This window comes from Dendropsophus ebraccatus, chromosome 10, assembly GCF_027789765.1.
Source record: "Dendropsophus ebraccatus isolate aDenEbr1 chromosome 10, aDenEbr1.pat, whole genome shotgun sequence".
Classification (NCBI taxonomy): Eukaryota; Metazoa; Chordata; class Amphibia; order Anura; family Hylidae; genus Dendropsophus; species Dendropsophus ebraccatus.
The window spans coordinates 33,945,432-33,968,956 of NC_091463.1; the positions used below are offsets into that span (position 1 = coordinate 33,945,432).

Genomic DNA, 23,525 nt, shown 5'->3' on the forward strand with positions numbered 1-23,525 from the left:
GTGGAAAAATACATGCCTTAAACGCATGAATCTTTAAAAAGCAGCATAAAATACACTTTCCACTAATTCTTCTAGAAAATATCCACTGCTGGGAGTATAGCCAATACCAAATATATGAGAAACCATGCCCCATATCTTTCACACATTATCCCACGGGAAAAGATTCTAAACCTAATCTCATGTAATCTGAAGTGAAACAACCACTGAATCAATGAAAGAAGCCGCAGTCCGGTATACCGCAACATGCAGATATTAACATAGCATTGTCTTATTAGCCTAATATAACTCTAGGGATTCTTGAATTATTTTACCTCTAAGCATTGAAAAGAATACACAAAATGTGTATGACTGACTAGAAAAATGGATAACAACTGGCTGACAGCTGGTAGGGGCAACAACTTTCAGGGCTCAACTTTGTGGGGGGTTCTTTGTCTGTATGCATCAAAGTCAAATATATTGTATGTTACTAGAGTATTCATTATTGCTTTCCTTTTTCTTCTTTTCAGAATTATTTAATAATGAAAAAAAAAAAATTCTAAGAGGTGAAATAAAAGGGTGAGGGTATACAGTATACAGACGGTTAAACGTGTACAATAAACCTAACTGAAGAACAATACTTACTGATGGGCTGTCTTCTACTGAAACACAGATGTCACATATATTAGAGCTCCCTTGAAGTATGGATGCAATACTGTTATATTTGCATGATGTACAGATGCCTCCAGACTATAATGCACATTTTCCATCTGCAGAATATATCTGCGGTAGAACTACATTGTGGTACATTGGCATATCAATGAATACACTGTACTGTACTGAATGCATCACAGCTCACTACCTAAAAAACAAGGAGTCTGGTATTATATCTGTATAATGTTTCCCCCTTTTCCTTCTGTGGATGTCCTATGGATGACATAATGTACCATACTTGAAGGACTCCCCTTCTTGTGGTCTCTTTGGTTCCAGGTCAGATCTGTCTTCCTGATGGGATATCATCGCCACAACATATTATCAGTTTGTTTACTTGTAGATAATCAGGTCCGGATACCTAACTCCTGTAACGTAATCTTATGTAAAGGATGAATGTGATACAGACAAGTGTACATGTGTAGTATGCATACACTATACTCTATGCATTAGCACCCTTTTTCACATTAGGTGGGTAGCCTTACAAGTGGCTTAGCAAATACAGTATACAGTGAGTGGCAATGCACAGTACTATGTGCATCGTGATTTAATATCTACAAGTGAAGGGAATCCAGTGATAGGCAGGAGTAAAGTCCAAGAAGTAAACCAGCGGAACAGCCGTCTCCAATAAAATCCACTTTACTGATAATCGGACATTTTTCTTTACATTTGCTGTATTTTATCTTTGTCCGATTATCAATAAAGTGGATTTTATTGGAGACAGCTGTTCCGCTGGTTTACTTCTTGAACTTTGCATATATCAGCCCGGTGAGTTCCTGGGCGCTAGCGACGCTGTCATACACCACTTATTCATCTAGGAGAAGGTTCAGATTGTATTATTGGCATGTTTATGGTTGCAGCGGTTTTTACCATTTATAGGCAGGAGTAACTTCTCCTGCATTCACTTTCCATATTAGCAATGAATTCAATAGAAGTATAGAGTAGGACAACACCAATGTGTCCCTGCATCTTATTTTATGGGGGTTATTTATCTTATCTGTCGCTATGGCAGCATAAACTTGTCACAGAAATGCTGAACAGATCGGTATATTACTTACATCATTCTGTTTAGCCATTCTCCTAATATGCAGGAGAATAGGATTCTTGCCACACCCCTCCCCCCGCCCTCCAGCTGCTGATTGACAATTGACTGCCTATACACAGCATGGATAGATAACTGCCAATCAGCAGCTGGTGGGCGTTGTTTTCTGCTTCTTATGAATATCCAGGACTACTGGGCTCATGCACATAATGGAGAGGACTACTTATAGTCCGTGTTATTCAGGGGGATATCTCTGGATCAGCTGCACAGAACAATGTAAGTGAAACATCATTCTGTTCAGCTTCTCTGTCACTAGTTTATGCTACCCTGAGATAGGACAGTGTAAACATGCTGACACAGTGTCTTTAAGTTAAAGCCCCATGTCCATTTACCCCACAAGATTTACTAAGAGGCGCATGCATGGATAAATCATGATAAATCATCAGGCCATCAGTCAGACGAGCGGGAATTATGCCATGGAAAAGGGGCGCATGTTGATAACTGTGCCTCTATATGCCTATATGATAGCCCAAGAAAATAACACTGGCTCCATAATACTGTATTTCATGGAAAATATAGATGTAATACAGGTACTGTGGTTCAGTTGTATCGTGGGAGGACTGGGAGTTGAGCCTGTAATGCAGAATGTAAATTGCGCCCACATTATTATCGTCTAAAATCGACCTAAATAGTTAAGTCTGAGCTAGCGATGGAAATCACGTATACACTAAGAGAATTAGAAGGAGACAATTAAAAATATGTGTTCAAGATCTTTTCTTAATTGGATTAGGAATTTTTCCTGCATTTATGAGATAAGAAGATAAAAAAGTAATTCTTTTCAAGGAGCAGATTTGTGTAATTAATACAAAGCAGAAAAAAACACTGAGGCCCATTTGATGATTCTATTACTGTTATCATTTTAGCGTGCTAAGAGGGTTTCCTCCAATGGACCCTCTTCTAGCACCTTGTTTTGTTCAGAGCAAGGAATCTGCTATATGTTTTCATATGATTGTTAAAATACAGGATGTAGTGGCAGGACTATTATATTAGTCACAGAGTCCCTGTAGTCTGTATGTGGGTGCATGGAATATCAGAGATCAAGAAGAAGATGCAAAGTCATTGGGGAGAAAAAGCATAAAACCTATTCATGGAGGCAAGAGACAGACAGATAGATAGATAGATAGATAGATAGATAGATAGGAGACAGATAGATAGATAGATAGATAGATAGATGATAGATAAAAAAATAAAAAAAGGAACAGGGAAAAAGAAGAGAATAAAAACAAAGACCTGGGAGGTGGGAGACCATACAGGAGCACAGGTATATGTTACAAATAAAGTGCAGGTGCAGATATTAGGTACCGATAACATAGCTCATTGCAGCCAGGTTGTAAACAGTAACATAAAGTGCAAGTACTATAGTATATACCAAACCACAGGCTGCATGGCTAAATCTAACCAAAATGTTAGCAAGTGCACATAAACAAGGTTACCCGAGAATGATTTCCCAAAGCCTCAGGCCTCCCACCTCACACTCCTCTAACGTCGTTTCGCTATTGGCTTCTTCAGGGAGTCAGTATAGATGATAGATAGATAGATAGATAGATAGATAGATAGAAAGATAGATAGACGGAACGGATGGCCAGATAAATAGATAGATAGATAATTGATAGATAGATAGATAGATAGGAGATAGATAGATAGATAGATAGATAGATAGATAGATAGATAGATAGATAGATAGATAGGAGATAGATGATAGATAGATAGATAGGAGATAGATAGATAGATAGATAGATAGATAGATAGATAGATAGATAGATAGATAGATAGATAGACAGATGGACAGGTGCAACGGACGGTTAGATAGATAGATAGATAGACAGATGGACGGACGCAACAGATAAATAGATAGATAGACAAATCTATATTAAGCCTCAGTTGGCGATGAAATGCAAGTTTAAGGCTCCAGTGTCGGCGAAAACTGTTGTGCATGCACTGCACAAAGATGGCTGCAATTTGATAAAGTGCTCTACCAGGCAAGCACCAACAATAGTCACCTTTTTGGAACTCAGGTCTGAAACATCACTCCCCAAAACCAAGTAAACATTTTTAAGAATAGTGAAAGTAATAACGTTTACAAACCACAACATAAGCTATAAGGAAAAAGAAGGGGGGGGGGGGGGGTATTAGCGGTGATGGCAGGTGTGTCAGGATGAATGTGAAGAGTTAGATATTCAGAGACTGTTATACATGGCTAGGAAAGCTATAGAGGCCCACTGGATACAAGCTGACCCACCAACAGTGCAGGAATTTCAGTCTAAGGTACATAATATCATCAGAATGAAGACAGGAGTATATCAGAAGAGGCATTTCGTAGTTAGATAATGATTGTGGGGGAACTCGGTTGTGTAAGTAGAAATATATGATTATATGTAATCCCTATGGCAAAATGGATATAGTATGTTATTATCCAGCACTATATAACGTAATTTTATGGTATTCTTTATGGTGCTTTTTCTGTGTGTTTATGCTTGCCTTAAAGGTGTGTCAGGAAGAGCTTAACCTATGTAAGAATATGGGTATTCTGTTTTCTTTTGTCTAACCCTGCATTGTACTGTAATTCCTTCTATCATACATCCCTGCTTAAATTTCACTTAGTCTGACCTAGAAAATACTGTAGTTTATGGGGAAATGTTTACAATCACTCAACTAGGAATACTGAAAAAGGACCTTAGTAAGAGTAAGAGTGATGTGGACTCTAAGGAATTCACAGGTACTTACACTTGTGGGTTGCACTTGGTAGCAGGTGAATCTCCAATGTACGGTCCTAAACTGGGTAGTGAAATTACGTCACCCATCCACCCAACCCCATGGCCTCATATCAGAAGAAGCTTCCTTACTGCAATGGAGGGCTTTTTTTTTTCTCTTCTCTGCTATTCCTGGATGTAGGAGTGTCCAGTGCTGCACTCCCTCTGCAGATCAGCACTAGGTGTTTGTGATCTCAGTGATTTAACTGACAGCTGACTCTTCCAGTCAGATGTCAGTATCTGGGCTGGGCTGGGACTTCTAGTCCTATAAGTACAATCACTTGCCACAAGTTCCTTGCCTGTGAAAGAGCCTAGTAACACTAGTGTATCTTGATCTAGCATTCCTCTGACCTGTTTATCCTGTTTTCCTGACCTTTGGCTTTTGGACCTCGACTATTCTTTTGGACTCTGATTTTGTACCTGAGTATACAGAACGTTGCTGACTTGGACTACTGACTACCCCTTTATTGTGTGTATTAGTCTTGTCTTGTTTTGTGTGCCTCACTTTACCGCAGGTGAGGGAACGCCGCCAAGTTGTCCGCTGCCGCCTAGGGCAGAGTGTGGCAATCAGGTAGGGACAGCTGGGGCGGGTGTCATCGGCAGGGACTGCACTGTCTATTTGTCTTCCCAGTCCCCGTCCTAACACTACAATTCCCATCATGCCTGGACAGCCAAAGCTAAAGCTTTGGCTGTCAAGACATGATGGGAATTGTAGTTTTGCCACAGCTGGTGGGTCGAAGGTTCCCTATCACTGACTTAGAAGAAGATAGCAGTGGAGATCAACTCATCAGACAAGGTCTTCTGCAGCATGCTACTGTATGTGCAGTGATACACAAAGGCTGCAGACACCAAAATGGTTAAAAACTTTAATAAAAATACATTGCAAAAAAGGTTCCTCTATATACATTTATTTCATTTACAAATACCCCAAAAGCCATCAACTGCCTTGAAAAATTTTAATTCCCAACCCTGTGAACCACCCAGTACCCCCTGACTTATATTATGCAGTGGAGCAACCGGGGAACTGACACACTGGCACGGATGCCAGAGCTGGGGCCTGTCAGACTGCACAATAAAGAAAGTAGGTTAAGGTAGTATGACAGGTGGCAGCTCTGATCTCCCTGTTCAGGCAGATGTCGGATAGTCAGTTTCCCTCGTGTGCTGAACACATCAGCCAAATGGTTAACCTAAAGTTTAGAGTTAACATTTCTATCAGGACCTTGACCTTCATGTACGAATAATAATATGTTACACAATGATTTACATTTATTTAACTATCACACAGAAAAGCCCTCGCTGTGCACACTGCCTGTACGGCTTCTTTATACAGAGATGCATAGGCTTTGTGCACTGCAGTACAGGCTCGGTTGGGCTCTGTGTACAGAGAGATTTTTCTCGTCGAGAATAAATGCTAAAATATCTGCATACATATACAGTTCGATATAATGTGCCACAATATTTTTGGCAGATTTGTATAGATTGACAGAAAAATACTGTGTATGCCTAAGAGACTAAAAATCAAAGCTTGCAGTGCTATTTTAGCAGTTTTAGGCTATGTTCACACTACGTAAAAGTACGGCCGTAGTTGCCGATGGCAACAGCGGCCATACTTTTACCGCCGTGGAACAATGCCTGTTGTTCTATGGGATCCCGGCCGGAGCGTACACACATCAAACACGATCCAGCCGGGATCCCATATGCCGCCGCAAACAACTGACAGGTCAGTTTTCTACGGACGGAATTCAGTGAATTCCGGCCGCAGAAAGCCCTGTCAGTTCACACAGTGAAGCGAGCGGCTCCGGCTGCTTGCTTCACTGTGCGCTATGGGAAGCTCTGATGCGGGCGCGCGCTGATGCGCCCGCATCAGAGCTCTGCGGCTGAAAGGATCATCCGGCCGGTACTTAAGTACTGGCCAAGATAATCTGGCCAGAGATCACGGAACGGCCGGTCTCATACATAGTGTGAACATAGCCAAAAATTGTATTTATCATCCATATAACATGCTTTTTCATCTTTAACAGTATAACATGTACACATTAAACACAGTGTGAATCCAGCCTAATAGGAGCAGCTTTTTTCCTTCTCCTAAATGAAGCTGTCAGATTGTGCAGCAGGGATGGGAATGGCGGGTCCCCTGCACAGATCCTGACAGCCCCGGTGAGCTTAGAGATCACACAGACTGCAGAGTCAACCTGATCCCTGCAAAGTCCATATGAATTTACAATGTAAGCTAACATCCATCTTAATAATAGTCATATGATTACCAAATAATACCACTATACATCGAATAAAATTATATTATGTAAATATTAATACTTTGTTCTGAGTAACTAAATCCAATATACCAAAGACTATATCACCAATAGTACAACATAAGCTACAAATAATACCACCATCGCATGAACACATATTACCACCGCACAGTGACTGAATAATACCATCATACTGTTACTGAATAATAAATGCTATATAGACTAGTATTGCCCCCCTGTACAGTGACCATATAGTGGTAGGGGCCCATTCTCTCACCAGTGACTCACAGGTAACATCTTCTCTGACATCTTTCATTGTTCTTCGGACTGGGTGGAGAAGAATACGATGAATTCCTCTAGCCAAACATCTGTGATCACTTGCTTTCCCTAACACTCTCCCCACCTCTATTTTATTCATAATGCCCTAGTTTTGTGGTGACACACTGTGACCCACACATCAATACAGCCACGCAGAGAGAAATAGTGTCCTTTCCATACACATGAGTCCCTACACAGTAATATAGTGCCTATGTTATCCCACCATGTAACAATAATCCCCAATTTTGTGCTCCCTACACAGTGATGCCTGCCTTTGTGCTCCCCCTTTAAGCTCACAAACACAGGTGATGTTCCCCTTTGTGCCCCCATATAGTAGTAGTCCCCATATTTGCGCCCACAGAGTAGTGGTCCTTTTTTGCGCCTTAACAGTAGATTTGTCTTACTTTTACCCCCATACCCAATTAATAATGTTCCCTTTTTGCTGGTGCCACTTCCGGTTTTTGTCCTTCATGGCCCAGCACAGACATTGTGAAATAACAAAACCTGAGGGTTACTATATTTGTTTTCAATACCTCACACCATGACTGGATTTATCAAGCTGTCCTACAGTAAAGGCCCTATTCCATGGAACGATTATCGTTCATAAACTCGCTCCAACAACTGCTCGTTAACGATAATCGCTTCGTGGAATTGGTGTAAACGAGCGAACGACAAAGGCGAAATCTTTATATTGTCATTCAAAATTGTTTTTTAGCATGTCGGAAAAAAAAACGTTGGTCTTTGAAAGATAATTTGCTATTCGGTTTGTAAAATTTTAAATCTTTCAGTCGTTCGTAAAAAGGTTTAAAAAAAGTAGGTGTGTCGTATGGTCATGATCACCCCGGCGAACGTTTTAAACAACCATGTAACGGCCGCAAAATAATTGTTACACTACATATATCGTTCACGTTTCGACGTGTGTTATGTGTTATCGTTGTGTTATGTGTTAACGAGCGGCCGTTGGAACGACTTTATGAATGATAATCGTTCCGTGGAATAGGGCCTTAAGATTGTCCCATAGTAACCAATCACATTGTCCCATAGTAACCAAGTTGCTAAGAGCAACAATGAACATTCCTACGATGAGTGCTAGATAAATCTCCCCCCCCCCCCCAGGTGTTTTGTGTTTTTTCCTTTACTAGTATTTATGGGAAACAGATAAATGTATAAAGCTGAGGGGCTATATGGTGACTTTGGAAGTTTCACATATTGCATGACCAAGGATGGTATTGTAGATATTGTATTGCATCTGCATCTCAACTAATAAAAGTGATTTTGAGTGCAAAAGTTAAATTTTTACCATAATGGCCCAGTGCACCAATGTAATTGATGGCCACTTTTTCCCCTCTCTTGTCTCCAGATTGGGTGGGGTTTGGAATTCAGTTCCATTGAAGTAAATGGAGCTTAATTGCAAACCACACCTGAACTGGATGAGTAGTTGCATCTCACAGACAACTAAATAAGGTAGGGGGCCTTTCTTAGGTATACCCCACGTGGGAAGCAGCACTGTGCATACTTGCTGCCCTATAAGAAGTTCTGTCTATTCTTTCTAACTATTGCATCACACAGTTTGCCATAGTATAGCTATCAATATGCTGCTGTTCAGTAATGATCTCTAGAACATAAAGGGACATTGCTACAAGGCTCACAGATCATTTAACCTCTAGAAGTTACACGTTATATCAGAGCAGCGGCAAAGACTATGAGAATGCTGCAAAGTATACCAGGTGGCAATGAACACAATTACAAGATAGAACTGTGAACCCTGTGGTTTTCATCAAACTCCACTCTGCTGTGCTATCTGGTTAGAGCCAAGGGCTGTTTCTGTGAATGTATTTGATCACACATCTAAGTGAGTGCACCTTTTGTAGGTGAAGGCACAGACCTACATGCCACGGCTTTCAAGTTATGTCCTGCTGTCCTGTAGTAAGAAACGTATGGCAGGCAGTGTGTGAAGTGAGCCGCATTGCATTCCGGGTCTGTACCATAGCCTGTTATCAAAGGCTTGCTATGTATTCAGCTGTGTTTACATAGTCAGCTCTGCACACCGCATAACGCAGAGGCGGTATGGAGAAGATTTATTAAAGTGTGTCGTCTTCTTGAAGATTATCGTACAATGCCAACAATGGCTGCGTGGTAGAAAAGAGCTGTCGGTACATTAAAAATGAGAATTCACATATTGTGCTTGTATAACCTATAAGTATATTCACTGACATATGTCAGAGATTCCCAGGCCTTACTATATTTTCTGCTGTTTTGCTTTGTCATCGAAGAAAAGAAAAAAAATTGGCCCTAGTGAATCAGTTATACAATGGACAGGAATGGTGCCTAATGGACCACACTGACGTTAATGGAGTCTGTCAAGTTTCTAGCATTTGTCAAGTACTTTAATGTAGCATGTTGTATCATGCGCTATTTTGTCCATCAATTTTCTGAATGTGCGGTTTAAGAACCCAATGAGGTCAGTTTACGGTAGATTCTAAAATGCACAAATAAATAGGTCCATACACAATAGCTAAGTGATTAGATACGTTTATCCGGACCTGTTCTGCTCCAATTCCTCCCCCTGGCCATCTCAGAAGTGTACCCTCTGAGGAGAGGAGGCGGCAGATGAATATCCTAGGCACCTGTGATCGAAACCATACAAACATGCCATGTTCAATAGCTGCCCACTGTTCCCAATGTTTCTGCAACACTGGCCAGCTATGGAACATTGTGTGTGGGCACGGTTTCGCCTGCATGCAATAATTGCAACATGTATCTCCCCCCCCCCCCCCATACATTTTCTCAAGTGTAAAAAAATATATACATTTAGCGTATTTTTGAACTAGAAAACAACTTTTATGGCACAAAATGATCAAAATTCTGCATGGACACATAGGGGGAGATTTATCAAAGTTGGTGTAAAGTGAAACTGGCTCATTTGCCCCTAGCAACCAATAAGATTCCACCTTTCGTTTTCCAAAGAGTCTGTGAGGAATGAAAAGTGGAATCTGATTGGTTGCTAGGGGCAACTGAGCCAGTTTCACTTTACACCATGCTTGATAAATCTCCCCCCATGGACCGAGATTTATCATCCACATGCCCAGTGTATGTCAGCAAAGGGAGGACAAAAGGCGCAGGAGCATAGCAAGCAGACACATATCATGGTGAATGTCTTCTGTAGCTTCAAAGCTGGGGTATATTTCAGAGACTGCAGCATGGCAGCCACAGATTCGTCGGCTTCATTAAAGGGGTACTCCGGGCCGGGGGGTATTTTGGAGGATCGGCGGGGAGGGGGTGGAAATTGAAGCCGGAGGTCACTTACCTCCCCGTTCCAGCGCCGGTGCCCGGATCGAGCCGCCCGGTACTCCCGTACCACGGCCGCTTCCTGGTCAGAGCTGCCGTATGAGACGTGACGTCTCAAGGCAGCTGTTCCAATCAGCGGCCGTAGCGGAGTCCCGCCTCGGCCGCTGAATGGCAGAGCTGCCTTGAGACGTCACGTCTCATGCGGCAGCTCTGACCAGGAAGCGACCGTGGGATGGGAGTACCGGGCGACGCGATCCGGCCACCGGCGCTGGAACGGGGAGGTAAGTGACCTCCGGCTTCAATTTCCACCCCCTCCCCGGCGATCCTCCAAAATACCCCCCGGACCGGAGTACCCCTTTAAGAACTGTGGGCCTCTCTATAAATCCGGCATGGGGCATGGGAATAGAGATTTGGGTAAGAACGGTATATCTTTATTGGTGTTGGGTTTGTGGATTTTTTGCAAACTTACCAGTTTGCCTATGTACTGTATTTAAAATTTATAAATGTTTGTTGTGCAGCAAATTTTGGTGGGTTCTGTGGATTATTGCAGATTTTAACCCCACCAGAGGCCAGCAGCATTTCCCTCATAAAAATTGACATGTTATAATTTTAAAATGGAGCAGCAGCATTCGTTCCCACCCGGCCCCCCATATTCATTCTCTTTGAGGCTTCTAACTGTTGTGGAGCACTAAACTCATCAATGTTCCTAAGCCCATAGAGTGTGATTGGAGCGGAAGCCAAGCTTGCACTCTGCTGCACCATTCAATCAAGGCACCACTGAACTTTATACTTATGATCATGTTATTATCGCCTATCTTAGAACAATCCCTTTAAAGCAAACTATCAGGCACATACATCTCATGCCGTAGTTTGTGAAGAACACCCTCCCCGACACACAGAACACATGAAGCTTCAGCAATTTCAACCACCTTGCTTGCAGCAGATTGTAAATTAACCTTCAATTATGCAATTGCTTTCATAGACAAACAGACTAGACAATCTAATTCCAGTCTGGGGATAGGGGACACACGTCAGAAATAGGTAAGTAATGATAATGCTCATCTGCCTTACCGTTAGCTTAATAGCAGCCACATACAGTAGGTTGAAACAATACAATAGTCTCTGTCTGCCTATAGATCTCTGCACACTAGATGGAAACAATCTGCTTTTCCAATCGTTCACCTGCTACACAACAATTGCAAAATTGCCAGTTTCTCTGTAATATCCTATGCTGCACTTGTTCTGATAGCTGACCAATTTACAACCACTGGGCCCGAACAAAACCAGACAATAGTGCGGCGCAGTAACAAAGTGCGTGGGAGGATCAGTGCCTGCTTATAAGTGAAAGGCCTGCAGTTATTCTAGACATGACTTATAAACTAGGAGACAGTTCTCTTTATAAGGTGGCATAATACCATATAACTCCATAGAGTTACATCATACAATTATACAGAGAGAGAGATGTGCCCTTTCTTAGCTCTTCACATATCCTGAGATGTAAGGTGTGAGATTACTGACATCAGCATGATTTGGTGACATATACATTGTGTTTGTCTATGGGTGGACACCTAGTGAAAGTTATATAAAAGAAAGTTTTTGAGTGCATGGATAGTAAATTGTGACTGGTTGAACTGGTTTTATGGGAAATTAGAGACCTTAAAGGGGTTGTCCAGCAAAAATCTTTTTCTTTAAAATCAACTGGTTTCAGAAAGTAATATAGATTTGTAATTTACTTCTATTTAAAAATCTCAAGTGTTACCATACTTTTGTACTGTATGTACTGCAGGAAATGTTTTCTTTTTAGTCTGACACAATGCTCTCTGCTGACATCTCTGCCCGAGACAGGAACTGTCCAGAGCAGGAGAGGTTTTCTATGGGAATTTGCTGCTGCTCTGGGCAATTCCTGTCTCGGAAAGAGATGTCAGCAGAGAGCATTGTGTCAGACTGAAAAGAAAATGCCACTAAAGCAGCTGATAAGTACTGGAAGAGATTAGATTTTTTTAATAGAAGTAAAATTACAAATCTATATAACTTTCTGAAACCAGTTGATTTGTAAATATATGAAATGGTGCCTTGGATTACGAGCATAATCCGTTCTGGGGCTGTTCTTGTAATCCAAATCCACTCTTAAACCAAAGCAAATTTTCCCATAAGAAATCATAGAAATGCAGACAATTGGTTCCACACCCAAAAAATAATGATTTATTATTCTGAATAACATGTAAAACAAATGAAACAAACATTAAGAAACAGCAGAATATGTGATATTATAAGTTACTGTACATTAATGGAGAGGATGGGAAACACAAGGGCTGACAGAGACTGCAGGGGGCATGAGGGAATGAGCAGGACAGATGTGGGCACATACATGCAGCACTCTCTGTCCAGGGAGAGAGGGGTTACATCTATGGAGAGATTACCTCCACAGTCCTGTCCCCTGATACAAGCCCCAGCCTGAAGTGGATCTGCTATGATTTGGAAGGTGAGGGAGACTTACTGTAGACCCTGCCCCTCCCCCCCCCCCGTTCCCGCCCAGTACAGCGAGCTCTTAAACCAAAGCAATGCTCTTGAACCAAGTCACAATTTTGAAAAACTGTGAGCTCTTAAACCAAAACGCTCTTAAAACAAGTTACTCTTAAACCAAGGTACCACTGTGTGTATATATATATATATATATATATATATATATATATATATTTTTTTTTTTTTTTTACTGGATAACCCCTTTAACCAAATTAGAGATAAAGAGACCCTTTATGTGCCTCTACAAAATGGACCTCCAATACACCAAACCAGAACAGTTTAGTGTGCCTTGCTGCTTTTCCGAGCTAATCACATACTGAATGAGTCTACTCTTGCTGCTTTGAGTCTCATTGCCTGTATGTGAATATGATAGGATAAGGCAATACTAAAGGATGCGGGGATAGTTTGCACAATTTGGGTATATACACCAATGGACTTTTCCTTGCTAACACATCCCATACGTGCCTGAACCACAGAGGCTTTGTCTAGTGACAATAGTCTTGCAATAAGATTTACTATATCAAATTAAAATTCCAAACCCAATTATATCAGTATAATAACATTTATTTTATATCTGTAGCCAGCTCATTGACCATGCAGAGCAGGTTCCGTATAGTACAGATCCTGTAATTTGTGAGGTATCATGCTCTCGGCCTTCTTTGTTATAAATGGGATAAATGAGCAGACAAGAATTTCCATGCAGATCCACAGTTTTACAATGTACAAAATACAACAGAGAATCATACACACAACAATTTCCTAATGCAGTGCAACTATAAGAAGAACTACTGTCTCAGCAGTGCTGCCTTAGGGTAGGTTCACACTACGGAATACGCAAGGAAATTTCAAGTGTAGGCTGAGTGGCAAACCTGTCCCATTGACTTAATAATTTTCTCAAGCTCAATCCATCATCTCTTTGGGGGGACGGTGGATTGAGTTTGAGAAATTCATTGACTCAATGGGACAGGCGGAACTTCAGTCCGCCATGTGGTCTCTGCTTGAAATTTCCATAGTGTGAACATACCCGTACCGATCTCTGACAGCCACCAATCTTCTACAGCTCCTACTGCTGCAACATCACGTACCCAGCTGATGGATTGCCCACTCAACCAATCAGTGACTGGGGCAGGAAAATTCAGCAGTCACTGAATAGTGGACAACCCATCGGAGCCATTACATTGCAGCAGCAGGACTCAGGACATATCTAGAAGTTGGGAGGAAAAATGACATCCAGTGGGTGTACGAGAGAAGTGCTACAGGGGCACAGGGAGAATTAAACATTCTTCATTTTGTTTCCGCACCCTCCTGTCTGCCAGTGATTTTTTATCGGGTTGGGTTATTGCAGCAAGGCTCCCATTGAAGCAAACAGCAGCTGGGCTGTAGTAACCCAGTACTGCCAGTATCTGCTTCTTACTCACAGCTAATTGGCAGGGTATCAGATGTCAGCACCAACAATAATGGCCTATACTGTATGCAAAACTGGAAAACCCCTTTAACAAATACTTCTCCATAAGATAATAGCTGACTGTCATGGTTTCCAGCATGGGAACACACTGGGATCAACATATCGTTGGTGGAACTTTTGAACAATAAGGGATTTTCAAAGAGGAAAACCCAATAAAAGAAGGGAAAAAAAACACAGCAGCTGAGGCATGAATAATATATATGAGGCTGCAGGGAATTTCCTCTTATTGTTCCACAGCGTAACAGTGCTGTAACCTGTAGCTGCTCACTTGACACCAGGTTACTAGTGATGCCATTATGAAATCTCCATTCACACACCATCACCTGGGTACAGGAAACAAATCCACCATGTCTGAACATGACTGTACAGTACAAAGAGATTTAGCGTAGTAAACCTGTGCTATCAAAACACTACATAGTCGAAGTTCTGTTAACATCTGCAGTCAGGTTTCCATTGTGGAATAAGGTCCCTATTCCCCCGGATGATTATCGTTGAGATTATCGTTAAATCGTTCAAATCTAAACGATAATCGTTCGTTTGAATAGCAGTTAGTGACTAACGACCGAATGAGAAATCGTTGATAGTTTAATAAGACCTGGACTTATTTTTATAGTTGCTCGTTTGCAAATCGCTTGCATTGAATAAGAAGTCGTTCGATCTTTCGCAGTAGTGACGAACGCAACTGCGACGACAAGATGACCACAAGAACGATCATAAGTAACGATTATCTTTCCATGTAAATAGGTTAATAGATTTCAGGTCTTTCGTAATAGCGGTCGTTTGGATCGTTTATCGTTAACAATTATGCAAACGATAATCGTCCCGTGGAATAGGGCCCTTAGTTAGTAACACTGCTAATGAGAACACTGGGCTGTTAATGGGGTTTACGTCATCGTTCTTACCTCGACCTGTTGGCAAATTTGAATGAGTTTTGCCATTTGGGATTCAAGTTCACTGCTGTGCTTGACCAGATTGGTAATGTTCAATTCCAGAGTTTGCTGTAGAAAAAAAATACAGAAACACCAAATATTAGATACTAGATATTAGATAGTTGTATTCATAGTTACCCGAACCTCCGTCAGGAGTGACTGCACGCCAATTAGGTGAGGAATCTAAATGACAAGTAGGCTTTAAAGGGACACTACCTACAGAGCTGGCAGCACCACTGGATAGATATCAATAAAAGTTTTCTGAACACACCTTTGTTTCCGGTGTCTGTGTCCCCCCCCCCCCCCCCACTCACACACACTAAAACACTAATTTGGGCCTTTAATAGTGTCAATGAGGTGTAGCCTATGGTTCCCAGGCCCTAACACTGCTATGCCTCACTGTGATATAGACACAGGGCTATGTCCTCAATCTGCAAAGAGGTGGACATACAGCACAGTGGGGCATAACAGTGCTAGGGCCTAGCGAATTATAGGCCCCGCCTCCTTGACACTATTCATAGCCCAAATAAATCCTTTTTTGTATTAAAATAAAATCCAGAGACACAAGCAACAAAGGTATGTTCTGAATTCTTTTATTGATATGTGTCCAGTGGTGCCGCCAGCTTGGTAGGTGGTCACAGAGTGACAGTGTCACTTTAAGTAATGCAAACAGCCATTCACATAGTGTAAAAGAAAACATGAATCATAGTCCTGGCTCAACAGGTAGGTGGGCAGGAGGTCATGGCATGGTGTGAGAGGGCCTGCTGCCCTCTTTATAAGAATCTACCACAATTTACACCTGCACATAGATTTTGTAGGGGCTATAAATCTGTTGCGCCTGTGTATCGGCAGGGAATTAATGAAGACTTGCATATAAGGTTCCGGTTATAATAAATCTTTCCCTAAACCAGTTTAGAAAAGGTGCAAAATAAAAATACAGTCCAGAGTAGTACCAGATTTATAAATGGCCTGAGCAAATGTCTAGACTCAGTAAAGAATCACAGACTTATTTATTCTCAGACTCTATATGAACTGAACTATGTTCTGATGCCATACCTATTTACCGGGCTTAGTTCTAAAAATATATTTGTAGGCTGAGCTTTTTCTCCTCTCTTACTTATGAATTAAGCTTTAGTCTAGTATCCTACTTACTTACTGGGCTCAGATCTAGTACTGTATTTATATACTGAGCTTAGTTTTAGCACTGCATTTATTTACTGTGCTTGGATCGAATCCACTATTTACTGATCTCGGTTCTAGTTTTAAATTTGAATATACCGTATAACTATTGTGCTAGGTTCTCATACTGTATTTATATATTGAGCTTAGTTCCAGTACATTATTATTTAGTCTTGGTGTTGATACAGTAGTTATAAAATCTTTGTTGTGATACCATATCTACATACCAAGCTTTGTTCTGGACCAGTATTTAGGTACTGAGCTTGATTCTGTTACCATATTTATGCACTTCCTAATGGACCGTATACCACCGGCTGTGTTTAATATAGTAAGTATGTATAAGTAAGTATGTGATTTTTCTTCAAGCTTAAAGCGTAACTGTATAGTACAAGCAATTTTAAGAAACTCTGTAATAGGTTTTATTTACCAAAAGAGTTTCCTTCTGTAGTCAAAAAGCAGTTTTCCTAGGTCCCCCCCTTACATCAGAAGAAGCAGAATTTCTGTGTCCATTATGTGTCTATGGAGAGGGGAGGGGCTGAGAGGAGTGAGTGAGCACGGAGCAGTCCTGCACAGCACAACACTCTGCAATCTTTTCTTAGCAAGTTCATAGATAAGCACTGACCTTTCTGACCTCTGAATCCAGCATTTTAGGTGCCCAGACAGTCTACAAACAGCTGACCTTCATGTCACCTCTTCCTGCTCACTCATCTCCCTCGGCCCCTCCCCCCTTCATAGGATATAATGAAGACAGCAGAACCCGTCTTCACTGGCTTCTCTGTAATGAAGACGTGTTTGCCTGATAATGCACAGATAAGAAGTCAGGGGGGGAGGCTGGGAAATTGCTTCTTGAGTACAGAAGGAGGCTTTTTTGGCTAATAAAACCTATTACAGAGTTTCTTAAAATCGCTTATACTACTGATTTCTGCAATAAAAAAAACATGACTGTTACACTTTAACATAACTTGATTTCCTGAAATACATATCTACTAAACAGAACTCTGTAATGTAAGACAATAAAAAATATACAGTGTTTTTCTTTGCTATTTTGTCCTCTACCACCTACACACTCTATGGTGTATTTGCTTCAAACAACAGGAAGTCTAGGTTCATCCCTGACAACAATTATAGGTTAATTCCAGAGAAACGTTTGGTGCTTTGATTTATAAGGACTTTTATAACAAAAAAAAATAAACTGATATATAAACCCCAACTGAAACGGATATGTTATAACAATAATACCTAGTGCTTTTCATAAACTACAGAAAAGATTTTGATTTATTGTCGGTGTTCCAAACAAGCATTGGGAATACTCTAAACTAAAAGCTCTTCTGCTATATTTATATACATTCCTTTATATTATGGTCCTGCAGCTCTCCATACTGTGTAAGGCTATGTGCAGACTATGTAAGAGACCGGCCGTTCCGTGACCCATCTCTGAAAAAATCATCCTGGCCGGTACTGCAGTACCAGCCGGATGATCTTTTTGGCTGCAGGGTTCTGATGCGGGCGCATCCGTGCACGCCCGCATCAGAACTCTCCACTGCACGCTATGGAGCACGCTCGCTCCACAGTGTGCACTAACATAGTTTTCTGCGTCCGCTAATGTCGGTTGTTTGTGGCGCCGCTAGGATCCCAGCCGGAGCGTATATCCTGCGTATATGCTCAGGCCGGGATCCCATAGACGGAGAAGTAACATATATTTTCGTTGTGTGAACATAGCCTAACAGATAATACACAGACACAAGTGACATTCATGGGGGTTTCTCAACTTTTTTCTTTAATTTTCAAATAAGTAACAACAACCTCATACACAACACAGAAACATACAACACCCTGTGAAGAGCCAAAGCAAAGAATGTAGAGCTATGAAGATCATTTTTGCGTAATTCCCAATAAGCGTATGTTCAGATGATTGATTTGCAGTTTTCATGCTGTGGATTTAGACAGGGATTACAGCTTCATTTCATAGGGGTTAACCTGTGTATGACTGCCCGACAGGTTCCCTTGCAGTTTCTACATCAAGAAATAATGAAATGTATTTGAACTTTGATGTAGTGTGCGCAGAACCCAAGCTACAGTATGGTATGTACAGGAATTCCGAGATACTGTCGTAGCAGGCCCTAAACAACTGATTGTTGAGACCTCTCTTATAGACATTTACAGTGTCGGACTGGCCCACCAGAGTACCAGAGGATCCTCAAGTGGGCCCCCAGCTAACTGACACTGACTGACATGTCTTTTCTCACTGGTTCTTCATTGGTGGGCCCCCAGGATCATTTCCTCTGGTGGGCCCCAGATACCTCAGTCCGACGCTGGACATTTTTTGCAGCCATTCTAATGCAGTGCAAATAAGCAACACCATGCCAGTTCTTTATAGTATTGCTACATCTGTAGTCTAAATTCTACCTCTTGTCTTATCATTGTTTCGTCTGCCACCCTCTCTTAACGTACCTCTATATTGTATACTAAAGTTTACCGATTTTACTGCTGGTGGAGGGTTTGGACATCAGTATAAGGTATATGGGGGCCTTCTGAGTCTCCACCAACAGATGATGGGGTTGGGTGTGATGGATTTTTTTTTTACTGCCCATCCCGATTCCCTTTGTTCTTGGAGAAACAAACCACCACCTTAGCAACCTGGCTGCAGCTTACCCTTCCCCTCCCTAGAGAAAACACAGGAACATTCAGCAGTACCAATCATGTGTATAGGGGGAAAGAAGAGATATAGAGACATATTTCATTTGAACTATAGTTTGTTTGACAGCTATTGGAGGTGTATTCTTTACTCCCCCTGCAGCTCAGCCTTTTCAAATTGTCTGCTCCACCACAGGCTCGGTAGTAAGTCAATGCATGGGGAGCTGATGTCTATTACAACAAGGACAGAATGATTATAAAGTAAAGACCAGTAAATGAGAATTGAGAAAAAATCATCAGGGACGCATGGGGTCCCAGGGAGTTGCTGTACCTTGAGCCTTGAAGAGTACTTGCCATTAAGTGCTTTTCACATGTCATCAATCATGTTAAAAATTACTTATAGCAGAGGGGTTTTACTGCTGAGACCCACTGTGATCAGGAGATATAACCAGGTAGGTAGAGAGCACAGCAGCAGTGCAATCCAATTCCCGGGCGCTCGCTAATTTCCACAATGTAAACTCATAGACTTACATTGTCAGAATTAGCCAATCAGGAGAATTCCTTATCAGCTGCTGTACGTCCTGCAGTCTTTCCAGTCTGACACAGTGCTCTCTGCTGCCACCAGAATTGTCCAAAGCTGGAGAGGTTCGCTATGGGCATTTGCTACTGCTCTGTACAGTTCCTCTCACAGACAAAGGTGGCAGCAGAGAGCACTGTGTCAGACTGGAAAGAATACAGCACTTCCTGCAGGACATATAGCAGCTGATAAGACTTGCAATGTTTAAATAGAAATAATTTACAAATCTACATAACTTTCTACATCAGTTTATTTAAAAAAAAAATAGTTGTTTTTTTTTTTTTTTACTCCGGCAGACTCCTTTAATAACAGGTAACCTTCAGCAATGTACTCCTCAATGCATACAACAAAACTATGTACGATCTGCAAACATTGTTACACAGACACGTGTAGTCATGAGTGAACATCAGAAAATTGTCCTGGTTTGGGGACAGAGCTGAACACAGACAATTTTCTGATTTTCTTTAAACAAGAGACACATGTACATGCAACCTAGTAAACACCTAAGAGAATTGAACTAGACATCGACATCCTACAGACTTATCAGTAAGAGTATCTGTAGTCTTAGACGTTTAATAGCACAGGCAAAATAGACATAAAATGAGACGCAAAGCAATGTAATAACAGGTATGGCGCCTTAGAAACATGCATCGCAGGGCTCTTAGTTAGGAGGTTAAATATACAGACTCTTCAGTGTACACATCTGTCTTGTGAAGCGAAAATCACTCCAAAAGAAATGTTTACTTTCACAAAACGCATAAATATATGAATATATTTCCATAAAATCAGGCCCTCTTCAACGGAGCTGTCATTTAGCATAGCAGCCGCCACATTATACACTGTTTATCTGTCCACTGTGCATTATGCAATATTTATAAAAGGCAGAGGAGAGCTTAGCAGAGCTAAAGATAATCCATTTGGAAGTATTTCTAGATTTCTGAACACAGAAGTCTATAGAACACATCAATAATTCAAGTGACACAGAATTCCCATTAAATGATATGATTTCCACTAAAAGGAAAGGCTTGGTAACGGAGATGTTGCTCAAGCCGTCATGTAAATGATACCTTATTAATAGTTTAGGCCTTCGAGGAATGAAATTTTCTATTGTTTCCAGTTGACAGGGGGAACGGATGAAATGACGAGCAGACGGTTAATTATAGCAGGCTTCCGGCCCAGGATCTACGGCAAGAATTTCACCCCTATTAGAACCGGAGCTCCGAGGCCAAAACAAATTAAATAACGTAGGATGTATTGAAGAATTCTGAGAGAATGGCAATATAGCACACCGTATGGTACAGGGCTCACATATCTACAGTGAGAGGTATTATGTCACATTTACATTCTATTGCTCTGCTTCTCTGGTGCATTATACATTTCATTTCTTACAGGCAGCCGTTGGTATTGACAAATGCATCAAAGAAATGGAGGGAGAATTGCATCGCTGATCTCTGTTACCTTACTGGTGATTTATGCCGAGATATATGAAATGTAACCAGGCACTTTGCATCTGAAAATTGAGCTATAGGAAACAATCTTTCACCCAGGTTTGATATACCGAGATTATGCGCCGTGTAGTTATTTTATTGGTTATGTGTACAACACAATGTTACTTGTTTTTTTTGTCATATCTATATATCTGTCCATCTGGCCCCCTATCTAGAAGCGTGTTGGACCACCTTGGTATTCAGAGCCGCAGCAATTTGTTTGGGCGTAGGTTCAACTAGGTGCACAAATATTGGCCCAGAATAATAGGTTTACATCTCGTCAAAGCAAAGACAACTGCTGTCATGTTTCTGGAACCAATCCATGACAATTGGACTATTGTGACATGAAGCATTGTCCTGCTGAAAGTGTCCATCTGCCACAGGGTAAACAGCTGCCATGGAGGGATGAACATGTTGGCCTTACTGTCCAAACATCCATCTACATGTGTAAAAGGCACCGGGGTGTGCCAAAAAAACATTACCTGCCACAGCCATTACACCTTTTCCACTAGAGCCGGTAACCCTGTCTGCTCTATAATGGCCGTACAATGTTGCCAGGACTTTCAGTGACACAACATAGCCGCTGGGCGTAGTTTCCAATACAAGGCTAGTCGGCCCTTATTTAGCTTCATACAAAGCAGAATGATCAACTTTTTTGAATTCCGCTCTCTGCCCGCTCCCTGGAAGAAGTGGAGACATCCCGGGAAACAGCTGGAAAACATGAATATAGCCCCAAAAATATGGCCTTTGGGGGAATCCATGTTTTCCAGCCAGTCCACTGAGTGGAGAAACACCAGGATTCAAAAGCTGAGCATTCTGCTTCAAACGCAGCACGCTAATTCTAACATGTTCATTGGTGCACCAACATTGTATCCAACTGCTTCGCCATGTGCCGAGTTTGTCACATCTTCTCAATATGCTCCTCTAACCTCTAAATTAGTGTTTCCCAACTCCAATCCTCAAGACCCACCAACAGGTCAAGTTTTGAGGATTTCCTTAGTATTGCACAGGTGATATAATTATACTCAGTGCATCAGGTATTATCACAGCTGGTCTTTGTATGGGATATCCTGAAAACATGACCTGTTGGTGGGTCTTGAGGACTGGAGTTGAGAAACACTGCAAATTGTTTTCATTCATAGGAACCTTGTACTGGATGTTCATTTGTTGTCTATTTTCTATTTAGATAAAACAGAATAATCTGCATGCTTGCCGTGTATAAAGGAATTGCACAGAGTGTTATATACAGACGTGGCCTCCTAGCAGCGCACAATGCACTTGAAGCAACAACAACCACAGAAGCCTAGCATAGCTATAGACTAAAACTATGGACAACTTTTGTCCCCTGTGTCTACTTTGGAACCAAAACTAAAACATTTCCATAAAGGATGATTTCCCATCTTATAAAGTGATAGCAAGTCTTTTTTTTTCCTGTTTTTTTTTTTTTTTCAAATATATAAAGTGAAAAGTGAGTAACTTGAAGCTCCTAGGTACAAAATCTGCATCAGGTGTCTTCTTATATGGCTGTCGATTAACAAGAGCTGAGCGTGACTGCTATCTCAGCTCCCTTTGTAGTTACCATCCTGCATGACAATATCTTTTTCAATGTAAAGTGCCCTGGAAATCAGCTGATGCATTGGAAACTCAGAAGGACCAGCTGACATCTACTGGGGAAGCTACTGCTGACCATACATTTTTCTTGCAGGGGCAACTTCAGAGGAAATACACTTTCATGTATCACTTAATTAAATGAATGGCCGCCTATGTAAATCAGAAAGGGCAGGGTCTGTTACGGTGTGAGTATGCTTGTTAACAGCATCTTGGTCTGGCTAAAAGAAGGGAACCATGAGCTGGGGGTCTTTGACAACAGAATGTTTTTATCAATATAATAATAATAATAATAATAATTATATATATATATATATATATATATATATATATATATAAAATTATAATATATTATTATTATTAATAATAATAATAATAATAATAATAATAATAATAACAACAATAATAATAATATGCTTGTGTTGATACTTTCTGTAACTTAAAGGTACCCTCTAAATTTTGTTAATGTTACCATGATTGTAACGAGACCACCAGTTCTCAGCTGCAGAAGCCATCTGTAAGCGCCTGGTTCCGATGCGGCACCACCACCAGGGAAATGAAGCATTCCATGGAACCTAATGCAATCAATAAGCTATCTGTGAACTGCATGGATGTAACAGGTGATCCAGAGCAAGAGAAGATCTTCGTAGCTGCTCTCCACTGTAGCTGATAGATGAGGGTCGTGAATAGATGACCTTTCTCTATTAACTGAGAATTCCCTAATCG

General features: G+C 41.2%; 1 protein-coding gene across 4 annotated transcripts in view; it reads right to left on the bottom strand.

Annotated features, from left to right (window-relative positions):
• Positions 1-23,525, bottom strand: part of MID2 (midline 2) — a 200,069-nt gene that overhangs the window by 96,197 nt on the left and 80,347 nt on the right. For all 4 annotated transcript variants that reach the window (XM_069986526.1, XM_069986525.1, XM_069986527.1 and 1 more), the window contains one exon: positions 15,288-15,383. In XM_069986526.1, the coding sequence (XP_069842627.1) occupies positions 15,288-15,383 (96 nt within the window). The remainder of the gene's footprint in view (positions 1-15,287; positions 15,384-23,525) is intronic.